The 14,309-nt window shown below is 43.3% G+C and overlaps 2 protein-coding genes across 5 annotated transcripts in view; one reads left to right on the top strand and one right to left on the bottom strand.

The window, feature by feature from the left end:
• The window catches only part of KHDRBS2 (KH RNA binding domain containing, signal transduction associated 2), a 361,420-nt gene extending 358,481 nt beyond the window's left edge, over positions 1-2,939 (bottom strand). For 2 of the 3 annotated variants that reach the window (XR_014471754.1, XR_014471753.1), the window contains exon 1: positions 2,466-2,939. Coding sequence is in view for 1 of the 3 variants with exons in the window: in XM_083177313.1 (XP_083033439.1) it covers positions 2,466-2,556 (91 nt within the window). In the remaining 2 variants the exon portion in view is untranslated. The remainder of the gene's footprint in view (positions 1-2,465) is intronic. The other variant, XM_083177313.1, reaches the window with a different exon arrangement.
• LOC146064137 (isoaspartyl peptidase/L-asparaginase-like) overlaps positions 2,412-14,309 on the top strand; it is a 100,722-nt gene continuing 88,824 nt past the window's right edge. The window contains exon 1 of one of the 2 annotated variants that reach the window (XM_083177315.1): positions 2,412-3,049. The gene's annotated coding sequence lies outside the window, so the exon portion shown is untranslated. The remainder of the gene's footprint in view (positions 3,050-14,309) is intronic. The other variant, XM_083177316.1, reaches the window with a different exon arrangement.

The following is a 14,309-nucleotide window of genomic DNA, read 5'->3' as shown; positions in this document are numbered from 1 at the left end:
GGCACTGTTATAGCGGCACTGTTATAGCGGCACTGTTATAGCGGCGCTGTTATAGCGGCGCTGTTAGCGCCGCTATAATAAATCTACCCTCTAGTATCTCCCACAATAACCCAGAAATTTCAGAATAACCTACAATAAGCAAGATCAATTATAAAAGTGATACTATCCTTGAGAGAATAGATCAGACACTTGCGTGCAACTGTAAGAACACCCTTCTTTATTATAGCCAATAAAGGAGTACAAGGCATATACCTACATATAAAGCTGCAGTTTAACCAATATATAATTATATGCCATTAAAAAATATATATATATATTTCATTAGTATCCTTGTTGTACAATAACTTTTATATTCTAGGGTCTACTAATGAAACAGGTGTGAAATACACAATATACAATTCATTATTATGTCATCTCTGGGAAAGTAAGAAGGAACCGGCATTCCTCTAATTATATGGTTGCATTCTGTTGATGTGCGAGTGAACAGAGGTCACAGGAGTTACGGAATAATTCTGCATTTACAGATTATATGTTGAATCTGTACCTTTTATCTGCCTGCGCTGTCTCCCAATATTTTAAATAACAGACATATTTTAGCAATACATCTATTATTTTCTATGGTATTAATGGAGATATTTAAAATACAATCTAAATGATATACTGTAAAACACTATGAATGGCAATTTAGTCGCAGTATTCCCCATAGAAAAATTATTTGTCCCATACTGTACATTCATAACGCTTATAAATTTACATCTGTGTTAAGAATTATCCTCTTGCTTTAAGCAGATAAATGTATGTAGGTATTTGCAAATTACACATGCTCCCCCTACTGGAATAAAATATCAAATTAAAGATTTCTACCACTGTAATAAAAGATGAATGTATATATATGGCCTTTACATTATGAACCAATATCCCCAGTAAGTAAATACTGTTTGATATAAATATGCTTGCACAAATCTTGAAAACGTGATATACAAAGTAGGAAGGGAAAACATTCTAACCAGCTGTGTTCAATAAATTGTTAAAGTAGAACATTCAGGAAAGCAAGTAGGTACGTCATTTTTGCTAACATACTGTAATGCATGAAAATGATCAAAAGCAAAAATATACTTTAAGTTAATATACACAATATAACAAGTTAAAATGTAAAATGCCGTTTACAAAATTTAAGCACACATCAAAATATGTCAAAATAATAATAATATAAAAAATACATAATATTGTATAAAATAGCAGTTCGTATTGGTTGTGAAAATGTGTGTGTTTGTTTTTCATACTGTACATCATTTTAAACAGCTCATTTAAAATGTATGGTGGGGATTCCATATACCTGCACAGAAATGCCTAAGTTATATTCTGCAGTTCATTTTCATGTAGGTTTGCTGCCAAAGCAATGGCTTCACACATTTAACATTGTGAGGAGTATTTACTAACAAAGTGCAAAAGTGCAAATGCAAGTAAGCAGTTTTCTTTGATTATTACATAGCATCCTAAGCAAAGACCACAATTGTCTGTTTGGTTTCTATGGATTTTTGCACATTTGCAGTTTGTCACTTTGTTAGTAACCAACAATGTGCTACAATATGGCATTTGCAACGCATTTGGAAATTCTCATAATGCAAGTTTGTTGTATTTTGACAACACTTTATCACAAACTTCTACAGAAAGACTAAGTAAAGTTTGTTAACTATATCAGTGGTGCCCCAGGGCAGAACGATATAGTGCATACACACTGACCGTTATCATTAACTCTATCGGTCAGTGACGTCACCCACCCCCGCTCCGTACTGATGATATTGTCAGAATGAGCTGCATGTACAGACAATGGTGGTCTCCATCTCCAGCGCATCGTTAGCGAAATAGTGGGTACAATTTGCACTATATATCATTAATAATATGGTCCATATCATTAAAGGTAAAGTATATAGCCCAGTGTGTACCCAGATTTCCACCCAAAAAAAGATTTAGATACAAAGATTTAGATTTCCACCCAAAATTCATAAATAAGAGAACCAGAATGTAGTTACAGAGTCATGCTTAAATTGATAATAAAAAGGGACAAACATTGACCTGTCCCTAAAAAGAATGTAAAGTTGGTATACTGTATCTCACCTTGCTTCACAAACAACTATAACGTAGCACTAATATAATATATAACTCCAAATTAATTCCAGAAACTGTTTAAAAAAAACACAGTGGTTCAATAGAAGCACTTGAAATACAGAAGCACTTGAGATAGATAGATAGATAGATAGATAGATAGATAGATAGATAGATAGATAGATAGATACACTGTCAAATCTGCTTCCTTGCCTACTGTACAGTACAGTATATCCAGCATACATACAAGTACTGTAAGCTGTCCATAAACTCCTCTGCCTAGAGGGCAGTCAGTGTGTGAGGGCAGTATGCTAGTGATCCGCAGAGCGATGACAGCACAGGTAGACTCATGTCCTTACCTTCAGCCAGGAGGCGCATTGCATGAACAAAAGACGTATCCAGGCTATCCTTCTCTGCCATCAGCTCCGGCAGATATTTCTCCTGCTCCATAACACTGCTCCCAGCTGCCGCCGTCAGACTGACCTGCCAAGCTCTCTGCTTGTGCTCGCAGCGCCCTTGGTGTGTGCAGTCCCAGAGCGTCGGATGGTATGTGCAGTCCCAGCGCCTCGGGTGGGATGTAGAGTCACAGCGCTGCTGATGCACTGGGACAGACAGCGCTCCTGAGCGAGCCGTGCACACAACACGCCGAGGCGGTGCGGAGCGCACAGAGCACTTTCTCTGTGTCTTTCCTCCCCTCCGACACTTGGATACAGCGTAACAGCAAGCGGCCTGTTCTACAAAGGCGGCAAGACACGGGTCCCGCCTCACTCCGTACTAATTGGAGGCTTGTACGTGGGCATGAGATCGCATTGGCTGCGCTGTCTCGTCACGTCCGCGGACTGACAGATATGGATGAGCGTTACTCCGGGAGCTGTCCCAGGTGCTGAGGAGAACGTTAAGTGGCTGGGACGCAGATCGCCGTCTGACAGGGGAGACATCACAGGTATACTGACGGCGAGGGCACCAATTACCAAACACTAAAAGCTATGGGATTGGGATGTCAGCCTGTACACATGCAGCTAATGTGCAATCTACATAGCTGGGATTTTAAAAACAAAATGTAGACATGTAGGTTCATATTAAGGTTCATATTTATTAATATCTGCAGTATTCTCACTAAAATATATACTTATTGTTGGAATCTGAAATTTCCATAATTTATCATTTATGTCCCTCTGGGATGACATCTGTGGTCACTTTGCCTCATGCTCTGCACCACCCCTGCACTATTGCATATTTTCCAATGTCCATCACCCAGTGGCGTAACTATAAAATTTGCTCCCCCCAGCCAAAATAGTTTCTGACGCCCCCACCCCCTCTCCTGTAAACACCCTAATGCCACTTACACTATATGCCGCACATCCTAATGTCCCTTACACTGTATGTCACACACTGTAATGCCCCTTACACATTACGCCAAACCACAATGCCACTTACACATTATGCCACACACCATAAAGTCCCTTACACTATATATATAGAAAGATATCTAGATATCTATCTATATATTATATTTGTTGGAGGAACCGCACTCACAGCCAGCCCTTATCAGCACAAGGGGTGCTCCACTAAAAAAAAATCCAAAAAATGTTCCAATAATAGCATAGGTGTAGAACTATATAAGATCCATAAGGAGCACTGCCCAGTAAGATCACTTAGACAATTTAATGGTACTTTGCGGCATACAATACATCTTACTTTTGTATGTAGTCGACGTTTCAGCCACTAGATGGGCCTTTATCAAGACAGCTCAACAATGCATGTCTGTAGAGCATAGAGAAATCCAGTACTGTGTGGCCGAAACATTGACTACATAAAAAGTAAGATGTATTGTACCCTGCAAAGTACCATTAAATTGTCCAAGTGATCTTACTGGTGAGTGCTCCTTGTAGATCTTGTTATAGTTCTACACCTATGCTATATATACATTATAGATATATTTATTAAGAGATTGGTTTCTATACATAACACCCTCACCCCATTTGTAGCAGATCACCACACCACTTCCCCACTTTTATAGTAGACCCATCAGTGCCCCCACAGTTATAGAGTCAGTTAATGAGTCGATATAATTATTTATAGTGCATCAGGCTGGCCTTTACCTTTTGGTGGCGCAGCCAGCACTACATCCCTGCTCCTCTCTTCTATGTAACTCTACACTGGAGTGCAGAGCTGGGTTACAAGGCTTTCAGCTTTGAGACAGTGGTGATGGATAACGCAGGGCGGGTGGCATACTACGGATGGAGGGTGGGGAGCAGACTATGGAGGGAAGGCAGCAGACTATGGAGGGAGGGATGGTGGGCACTTGGGCAGCAGACTACAGAGGGAGGGAGGGCGGGTGGGCAGCAGACTATGGAGGGAGGGTGGGCAGCAGACTATGAAGGGAGGGTGGGCAGCAGACTACGGAGGGAGGGTGGACGGATCGGCAGACTACGGAGGGAGGGCGGTAAACTACGGATGGAGGGCGGTATGGTCGGTAAACTATGGAGGGAGGGACGGATGGTGGGCGGGTGACAGACTACGGAGGGAGGGTGGATGGTAGACTATGGAGGGAGGGTGGGCGGGCAGCAGACTATGGAGGGAGGGCGGCAGACTATGGTTGGCAGACTCAGAGCTGTGGAGTCGGAGTCGACGAGTCGGAGGAAATTTTGAGTACCTGGAGTCGGAGTCGGAGTCAGCAAACAATGCACCGACTCCGAAAATTATAGTTAATGACTTCTCTACTGTAAGAATAAAGACCAATGCATGCAGTGCCTCACGTAACCGCAAAACGAACACGTTTCATGTGCTTCACTATATGGCACGCAACGCACAATTCGGAGCACCAATACTTTTAAATGTATTCTCCCTTGTAGTTTACAACTTATTTCCAACGTTCAATAAGATTTTCAATACCTCGTTGGTAGAAATCACCTGGTGTAGACTCGAAAAATTCATTCAACCAAGCTCTCCCACCATACGCAAAACATCTTTTTATGCAGATGAAGATCTTGTTTCATGCGTGGGGTCGTTTGTTTACCTTGGCTAAGCCATTCCTTACACTGGTTCATATTGATGTACAGGCACCATTTTTCGTCGCCAGTAACGATTCGGTAAAGAAATCGTTCCTTGTGTCCATGAATTGAACGGTGACGAGCAAGCAAACCAGTGGAGATTGTGGCTCGTTGATTTTTGTTGTCGTCACAAAGCATGCGGAACTCATGCTCCACACTTCTGAACCTTTCCTATTGAGTAATGATTCTTCTCTATAGCTAGAAGAATTTAGAAGGACTTGATGGAACAGCTTCTTGGATTCAACTGTTAGTGTTTATATTTATTTTAAAACCTGCATGCCTGCTTGTCTGTATGAGGGTAGGCATGTGTACATGTTTCTGGAAGAAACTGTCTATCTATACATTTGCTAAGCCTATAACTACATTTCAAGATTAATATAAACCATTTCTAGGTTTTACAGAGTTTGATTTTGGTTCATATAGATAAGCTTTGTTTTTGTTCCCAAAACCACCAAATAATGTGGTTTTTATCTTTGAACTTGTAAAGTTCCTGTTCCTGATGTTTATGCCTACTGCTACTATCCAGCCATTTAATTAATTAATAAAAAAAATTAATAAAACTTTGTTTTCATTGTGTTTGTCCTTTGCTTAAACTGTTAAATACAGTAACAAAAAGGAATACCAACATATCCCTGGGCGCAGATAGAAATTTTTATTTCACACTTTTCCTTCTTTCTCTCTCTCTCAGGTAAGTACCCAAAAGGAAAACACAAGGAAAGCACAATAGTGTGATACTGTTTTAACACTTAATATCATATAAAAATGACAATGTTAGGAGTGTTGAGACTCATACCCTTGAAAATGGTCTACTATAAGAAGTAGACTTCAATCGCTTTTAGGGGAGCGGTAACGTCACCAGTCAGGCATCCAATTCCATTGGGTGTATATGCAAGAGAAGTGAAGCTCATATGGTGTAATACCGCTTGATTTATTGACAACACACAGAATAAAAACTATATGCAGGGTATGTAGCAGTGGACTCTCACCGAATCAATTTGTCTACAAGGGATTGCAGACAAATAAGGCAGATGGTTTTTTAACCCAGGCGTCCCCGGAGCCTTTGGTCCAGCGAATAAGTCCAGTGTCGAATACCTCCTCTACACGGCCAACGCGTTTCAAAACCGGATGGTTTCTTCCTCAAGGCATGTGGAGAGACATGACACAATCCTATATTTATACCCCAATCGGGGAAAACCTATTACCAGACATGGAGTATCCTAACTTCTAATTCATGCCTATTTTACATTATCATATAGTGCAATCTAGGCCGGGTGTTCTTTTTCTCCTATTTTTGCTGGTGAAGTTAATCGCGGCGTTCTTTCTTCGTCCCGTTACTTCTGCTATCCGTCTCTCCCCGGAAGCGGAAGTGACGTATGCGTTCCACGTCCTTCGCGATACTTCCTTCTTATGCGTTCCACGCAATAATTCACTCTCGGACTTCCTGGATCCATCTTTATGTGTATGCACGTATCTATTTTGTCATAACAACCGTCTTATATACAGTAGACTCTAGACTCTAGCCTCTAGTTTCTGTAGTAATAATATGTATGTTGCCTTTCTTTCCTTCAAGGAATGTATCAAATACATTTGCATATTAATACAGAGGAGTCGGAGTCGAGGAGTCGGAGTCAGAAGTACGAGGAGTCGGAGTCGGAACATTTATCTACCGACTCCACAGCCCTGGTCAGACTACAGAGGGAGGGTGGTCAGCAGACTACGGAGGGAGTGTGGGTGGTCAGCAGACTACGGAGGGAGGAAGGGCGGCAGACTATGGAGGGAGGGTGATTGGCAGACTACGGAGGGAGGCAGGGTGGGCGGCAGACTACAGATTGGCAGACTACAGAGGGAGGGAGGAAGGGCAGCAGAATACGGAGGGAGGGAGGGCGGGCGTCAGACTACAGAGGGAGGGTGTGTGGCAAACTACGGAGGGAGGGCGGCAGACTACGGAGGGCGGGCGGATGGCAGACTACTGAGTAGGCATGGGACTTTGAAAGAAAACAACAGTTAAATTATGTTTTTCAATATTGGTTACAAAACATCATTTAGACCTAAACATTGGTACTCTAAAACCGACGTTAACCAATGTTAACCAATGTTTCTATATATTTTTAATAAACTGTCTACTTAAGCATATAATACACTAATAAACTTATGAAATGATAATTAAACCTTCTATTAAGTTTATCTTGCTGGAGGCTTATAAAAATGAAAAAACAATGGATGTGAGTGTTCCCTCCACAGGCGCCAATAACAATGCAAATAGGAGAAAGAGGAAAATACACCCCTTAACGATGGGTAACGGTCCTCTTCTCCCAATATCGGACAAAGCTAATAGTATTGAGCCAACAATACCGTACGTCCCTCCTAGTGGGTGGCGTCTCCTCTTCTCCCAAATTAGAACACAATAGTTGATGCTACTAGGATTCACCGTAGAGGATGCCGAAGGGCCAGGAAGCTTGTCCCCAAGGGGTGCACTCCAGGGAATACCCAAAAATGAGGGAACAGATAATAGTGCAACTCCACTTTTATTTTTCAAACACACATAATAAACGTTAAAAAGGAGGACAAATTATCAAACAATGGCCAATTACCACAGTTGGTGGAGAACTGGATGGAAACAGCTCTCTATCTGCGCTTTTAAGTGAAGGTCAACCCGGAATCGGCCTCCACAAACAGGCAGGTGGGTAACAGGTCCAGAGTCCTCTCAAACGTCCCCTCCAATGGTAGCTGGGAACTCCAAGCGCGCTTTCGACCGTCCCTACGGTCTTTCTCAAGGAGAGGGCACTCTCCTTGAGAAAGACCGTAGGGACGGTCGAAAGCGCGCTTGGAGTTCACAGCTACCATTGGAGGGGACGTTTGAGAGGACTCTGGACCTGTTACCCACCTGCCTGTTTGTGGAGGCCGATTCCGGGTTGACCTTCACTTAAAAGCGCAGATAGAGAGCTGTTTCCATCCAGTTCTCCACCAACTGTGGTAATTGGCCATTGTTTGATCATTTGTCCTCCTTTTTAACGTTTATTATGTGTGTTTGAAAAATAAAAGTGGAGTTGCACTATTATCTGTTCCCTCATTTTTGGGTATTCCCTGGAGTGCACCCCTTGGGGACAAGCTTCCTGGCCCTTCGGCATCCTCTACGGTGAATCCTAGTAGCATCAACTATTGTGTTCTAATTTGGGAGAAGAGGAGACGCCACCCACTAGGAGGGACGTACGGTATTGTTGGCTCAATACTATTAGCTTTGTCCGATATTGGGAGAAGAGGACCGTTACCCATCGTTAAGGGGTGTATTTTCCTCTTTCTCCTATTTGCATTGTTATTGGCGCCTGTGGAGGGAACACTCACATCCATTGTTTTTTTGTATTCTGTATTTAAGTGGAACTAGGGTTACCACTGTTGAGTGTACCCACCAGTGGGCTGCCTGGCGCATTGACAGACCCACCCAATCCTTCTTGTTGTGCTTATAAAAATGAAGCATTAACTAGCAAAACTCTATTACAACAACTCACAGCAGCTCACAGTCTGCTATTTTTAGATATTTTAAGGTACTTTCTCATCTTTGCAGCCACCGCTTACACCATATATATATATATATATATATATATATATATATATATATATATATATATATAAAAATACACACACACACATATACAGTATATATATATATATATATATATATATATATATAAGGGTAGTGGTCTGGCACTCCTCCACCAACAGGTAATGGCTGATGTTACCGTTTGCCCGGGTGCACGCACATAAGAACACTATGTGCTCCAAACATACAAGGGAATAACTGCGTCACTCCTGGGTCTTCATCAAAAGTAATTTAATGGCCTATGTCAACGGCGTTTCGGGACTCCTCCCGTCATCAGGACGGGAGGAGTCCCGAAACGCCGTTGACATTAAATTACTTTTGATGAAGACCCAGGAGTGACGCAGTTATTCCCTTGTATATATATATATATATATATATATATATATATTTATATATATATATATATATATATATATATATATATATATATAATTATAATATGTACATAATAATTGCATAAATTTAGAACAAAATGCAAAATACTGTAAAATTAGAAATAAGATATTGTTACTGTCTGTTACCGTACCATATATTGCATTTGTGAGCATCACTAAAAACAAAAAGCAGTATTATTTAGGTTCCTCCTTCTCCAATATAGTTATACAGGAATATAATTTTAAGGTTCTACTACATTATTTATTTTTTTAAACACAAGTTATTGAAACACAACAAGTGCAGCACAATATCATCAAGTACATATGGACAAATAATTGATCATTACAATAAGTCACAGAACATTGAAGGGATCCACCTTTTCAAAAGAATATAGGAGCGAGATAAAAACCTCACAGTGTGGCAAACCATAAAAGTAGTGAAGCTGAGAAAAGAAGGAAGAGTTTTGGATGAAATTAAAAGAGAAGTAAAGGGATAGAGAAAACAAAATAGAGGGTGGGATTGATATCCATGCATGAGGCATTGAGAAGACATGCTAAGTTTTCAGACTATCCATTCATTACATTGTTCAAAAATATCAATGGCCAATTGGGGATGGAACGTTTTGAGAAGCTAACCAAGGACCAAATTTTGTTACTTTATTTACAGTATTGTGGCGGTCATATACTCCAATTAAAAATGTTCACGACATGAGATATAATTGCCTACATAGGGGATGGCAACGGATTTTTCCAGTCAGCAGCTATTTGACAGGTCATAGCGGAAACATGTGATGTCAGAATTCATTTTGGTGCCAATTAAGAGTGGGAATGGGTTAAGGGACATCAAATTGGTGTGAGAGTTAGAAATGACCTCTCACCAAATATGCAAAAAAAAAACTCTACCTCTAGAGTGATGTTGAAATAATTTATATCTAATACATGAACTTTTTTGTTCCATATAAAATATAAAGTCTGGTGTTGAAGAAATTTAAAAACATAAGAAGGGAATGGAATGTACTGTATATTAGAAGAGTTTGAAGCAGTGACAGCAGTCAGGGGATGTTCATCTTGACCGAGTGTAAGTTCTTCATGGACATAAGTTCATCTCAGTTGCCCGGAGGCAAGTTGGAGTTTGCTGCCCCCTACCTTAAAATACTGTATGTTGTGTGTCAACATTTACCTGTGCATATCATCTGAGTCCAGTAGGTAGAAACCAGTTGCCTGTTGTGACACAGACATGCATGAGCCAGCACACCAATTAAATAAGATTTAATTTCCTATAGTCAAAATTTGAACATTAAGGGGGTATTCAATCGCAGGAGACCATCTTCCCACAGGGGAGATGGCCACCGAGCCCTATTCATTGCTGTCTTCGACAACAGCATTGAGCAGGGTTTCTCGGCAGAACGAGCCGAGAAGTGACGAGCTGCCTGCTGCATCTCGCCTCTTCCCAGCCGCAACTCGCGGCCACGCCCCCTTCTCATCCCACTGCAGGGCGGGACATTGAATCCCGCCTGCATGTTCTCGGTCGAGCTGATCGAGAAAGGGACAGGGTCTACGCGGGTCACGCCTACACATTGAATACCCCCCTCAGGCAGCTTCATCAGCAAAACATCAAGTCATAATGTTTGGGACACAACATAGTCACTCATCCAATTTGTCGACAAATAAATTTTAGCATCAAGCCTTTTTCCCTGGCTCAGAGTCCAGCAGCATTGCTTTCTGCAGCGCAGGCTGAGTGGTACCAGGCAGGAGCCATCCTATCCCCTATTGCAGATTTTAGCATGGCTCATGGTATAAAGCCAGTTATCTACAAGTGCACAACACTGATGCTGCTCTACATGCAGGTGCCCCATCAGGGCTGGGAGCACGGAGGTTGGAGCCTCCATTGCTTTTGGGAGTTACGTCTCTGGGCAGCAGCATGCTAACACTGTCTGAAGCATGAAATACTGTATAGGACAAGTGTCCGGGTCCTTGGGGAAGTAGTTAACTATGACAGGCAGTAGCACAGGAGATATTTGTAATATCTTTCTTGGACTGTTCATAGAATCAGGGCCGTTTCTAGAGGCGGACAGGCCGTGCAGCAGCCCGGGGCGCCGCACGGCTTGTCCGCCTCTGTTAACAGCTAGGGCGCCCGGCAGCTCCCCCCAATGCTGCTGCCGCTGCCGCCTCAATTCCTCCCCCTCTCCCCGGCCGCCTCGATAAGATCACGCTCACTCACTGATTTCCCAGGGGAGCGGAGCGCGATCTTGCGTCTCTCCTTCCCCTCGCTCACTGGGGCCTGGCTGTCAGCCAATCAGAGAGCGCTCGCGGGCCGGCAGCCAATCAGGAGCCAGCCCGCGAGGCATGAATGGCTGGCGGCTCAGGGACAAGGGGAAGGAGAGACGCGCAATGCGCTCCCCTCCCATGGAAAGAAGAAGCAGCATCAGCAGCACCTACACCAACACCAACACCAGGCAGCAGCGGGGGACTGGAGATGGAGACCCAGGGCCACAGTAAGTTGTGGCACTTTGGGGGCATATCTGTGGCACTGTGGGGGCATATGTATGGCACTGTAGGGGCATATCTGTGGCACTGTAGGGGCATATGTATGGCACTGTAGGGGCATATCTGTGGCACTGTGGGGGCATATCTGGCACTGTAGGGGCATATGTGTGGCACTGTGAAGACATATCTGTGGCACTGTGGGGGCATATTTGGCATTGTGGGGGTATATCTGTAGCACTGTGGGGGCATATCTGTGGCACTATGGGGCATATCTGGCACTGTAGGGGCATATGTGTGGTACTGTGAAGGCATATCTGTGGCACTGTGGGGGCGTATTTGGCATTGTGGCGGCATATATGTGTCACTGTGGGGGCATATATGTGTCACTGTGGGGGCATATATGTGGCACTGTATGGGGCATATGGCAGTGGCAGGGGACTGGAGGGGGAGACCCAGGGCCAGAGACAGTGAGTTGTGCTGCTTGTGGCACTGTGGGGGCATATGTGTGGCACTGTGGAGGCATATGTGTGGCACTGTGGGGGCATATCTGGCACTGTGGGGGCATATTAGTAAATGGCATCAGTTGTACGGCAGCGGCGCCTGGGGCATAATGTGTAATAGGCATTACGGTGTGGGGAGTATTGTGTAATTGCCATCACAGTGTGGTGCCATCACAGAACCTGGTTGCAGGATAGGAAACAGACAGTTGTCGTAAATGGAGTGCATTCTATGGAGGGACATGTTACCAGTGGAGTACCCCAGGGATCTGTACTTGGACCAGTGCTCTTTAATATCTTTGTTAGTGACATTGCAAATGGTATTGAAGGGAAAGTATGCCTTTTTGCAGATGATACAAAGATATGCAACAGAGTAGACACACCAGGAGGGGTAAATCAAATGACTGATGATCTAAGTAAACTTGAGAATTGGTCAAGAGAATGGCAACTACAGTTTAATGCTAAAAAATGCAAAATTATGCACTTGGGACTCAAAAACCCAAAGGCTCAATATAGTATCAAGGGTACTATAATGGAAACTACTGAGGAGGAAAGAGATCTAGGAGTCACTATTTCAAGTGACTTAAAGGCAGGGAGGCAATGTAACAAAGCAATGAGGAAGGCTAGTCAGATGCTTGGTTGCATAGGGAGAGGAATCAGTAGCAGAAAAAAAGACGTAATAATGCCACTTTATAGGTCATTGGTACGACCTCATCTGGAATACTGTGTCCAGTTCTGGAGGCCATATCTTCAGAAGGATATAAATACATTGGAGAGTGTACAAAGAAGGGCAACTAAAATGGTTCATGGCCTACATCACAAAACTTACCTGGATAGAGTAAAAGATCTTAACATGTATAGTTTGGAGCAGAGAAGGGAAAGGGGGGACATGATAGAAATCTTCAAATATATCAAGGGTTTTAACATAGTACAGGTGGGAAATTTTCTTCAAAGGAAAACAAGTAATAAAACACGAGGACATGCACTGAAACTGGAGGGAGGTAGGTTCAGGGGAAATGTTAGAAAGAATTACTTCACAGAAAGGGTAGTGGATAAGTGGAATAGCCTCCCATCAGAGGTGGTAGAGGCTAAGACAGTAGAACAATTTGAACATGCTTGGGATAGGCATATGAATATCCTTACAAAGAAATAAGGATTAAAAAGGGTTGAGTTTACCTGAAGGGTAAAAAAGGGGCAGACTAGATGGGCCAAATGGTTCTTATCTGCCGTCAAATTCTATGTTTCTATGTAATGGGCATCACAGTGTGGGATCTAATGGGCATTATGGTGTGCGACATAATGTGTAATTGTCATCACGGTGTGCGACATAATGTGTAATTGTCATCAGGGTGTGCGGCGTAATATGTAATTGTCATCACAGTGTGCGGCGTAATGTGTAATTGTCATCACAGTGTGTGGTGTAATGTGTAATTGTCATCACAGTGTGTGGTGTAATGTGTAATTGTCATCACAGTGTGCGGCGTAATGTGTAATTGTCATCACTAATAAATAGTGTATAATGATTTAAGTAGCCTGTCATTGTTTGGCCTTGATCTGTGAGGCGTACTAGGTAACTGTGTGGGCCTTTTAATTTTTTTATGTCACTGTGTGGCCTTCAGCCGGCCAACATAAGTGCGGGAGGACAATGACAATTACTGCGGTAACCAATGTCGGGACATGCAGGTTGCAAAAGTGAGATGTAAGGTAATTGTTTTCCTGCTAGACCACACCCTTATATTAAGCCACACCCCTTTAAAAATTAAACCACTCCCCCTATTTCGCCGCGCGCGCAATTTCTTCCGAATAGGGTTTTTTTTTGGGGGGGGGGGGGGGGGGGGGGCGCATTTTTATTTCTTTGCCCTGGGAGCTAAATTGTCTAGAAACGGCCCTGCATAGAATACCTGGATTCAGTATTGAATCCCGGCGGTCGGGATCCCGGCGTTCAGAATCCCGACGCCGGAATCCCGACAGCCGAAATGCCGACAAGGGGGGGACGTGGATCGCCCCCCCTTGCGGGCTCGCTGCGCTCGTCACGCAGCGGGCCCGGTGCCTCGCAACGCTCGGCACGCTAATTTATTCTCCCTCCAGGGGTGTCGTGGACACCCCAGGAGGGAGAATGTGTCGGTATTTCGGCGGTCGGTATTTCGGCGGTTGGGATTCCGGCGTCGGGATTCTGAACGCCGGGATCCCGACC

Source organism: Crinia signifera, chromosome 3 (assembly GCF_055691185.1).
Source record: "Crinia signifera chromosome 3, ASM5569118v1, whole genome shotgun sequence".
Lineage (NCBI taxonomy): Eukaryota > Metazoa > Chordata > Amphibia > Anura > Myobatrachidae > Crinia > Crinia signifera.
Note: the sequence above shows the minus strand (reverse complement) of the source record. Positions and strands in the feature narration are given on the sequence as shown.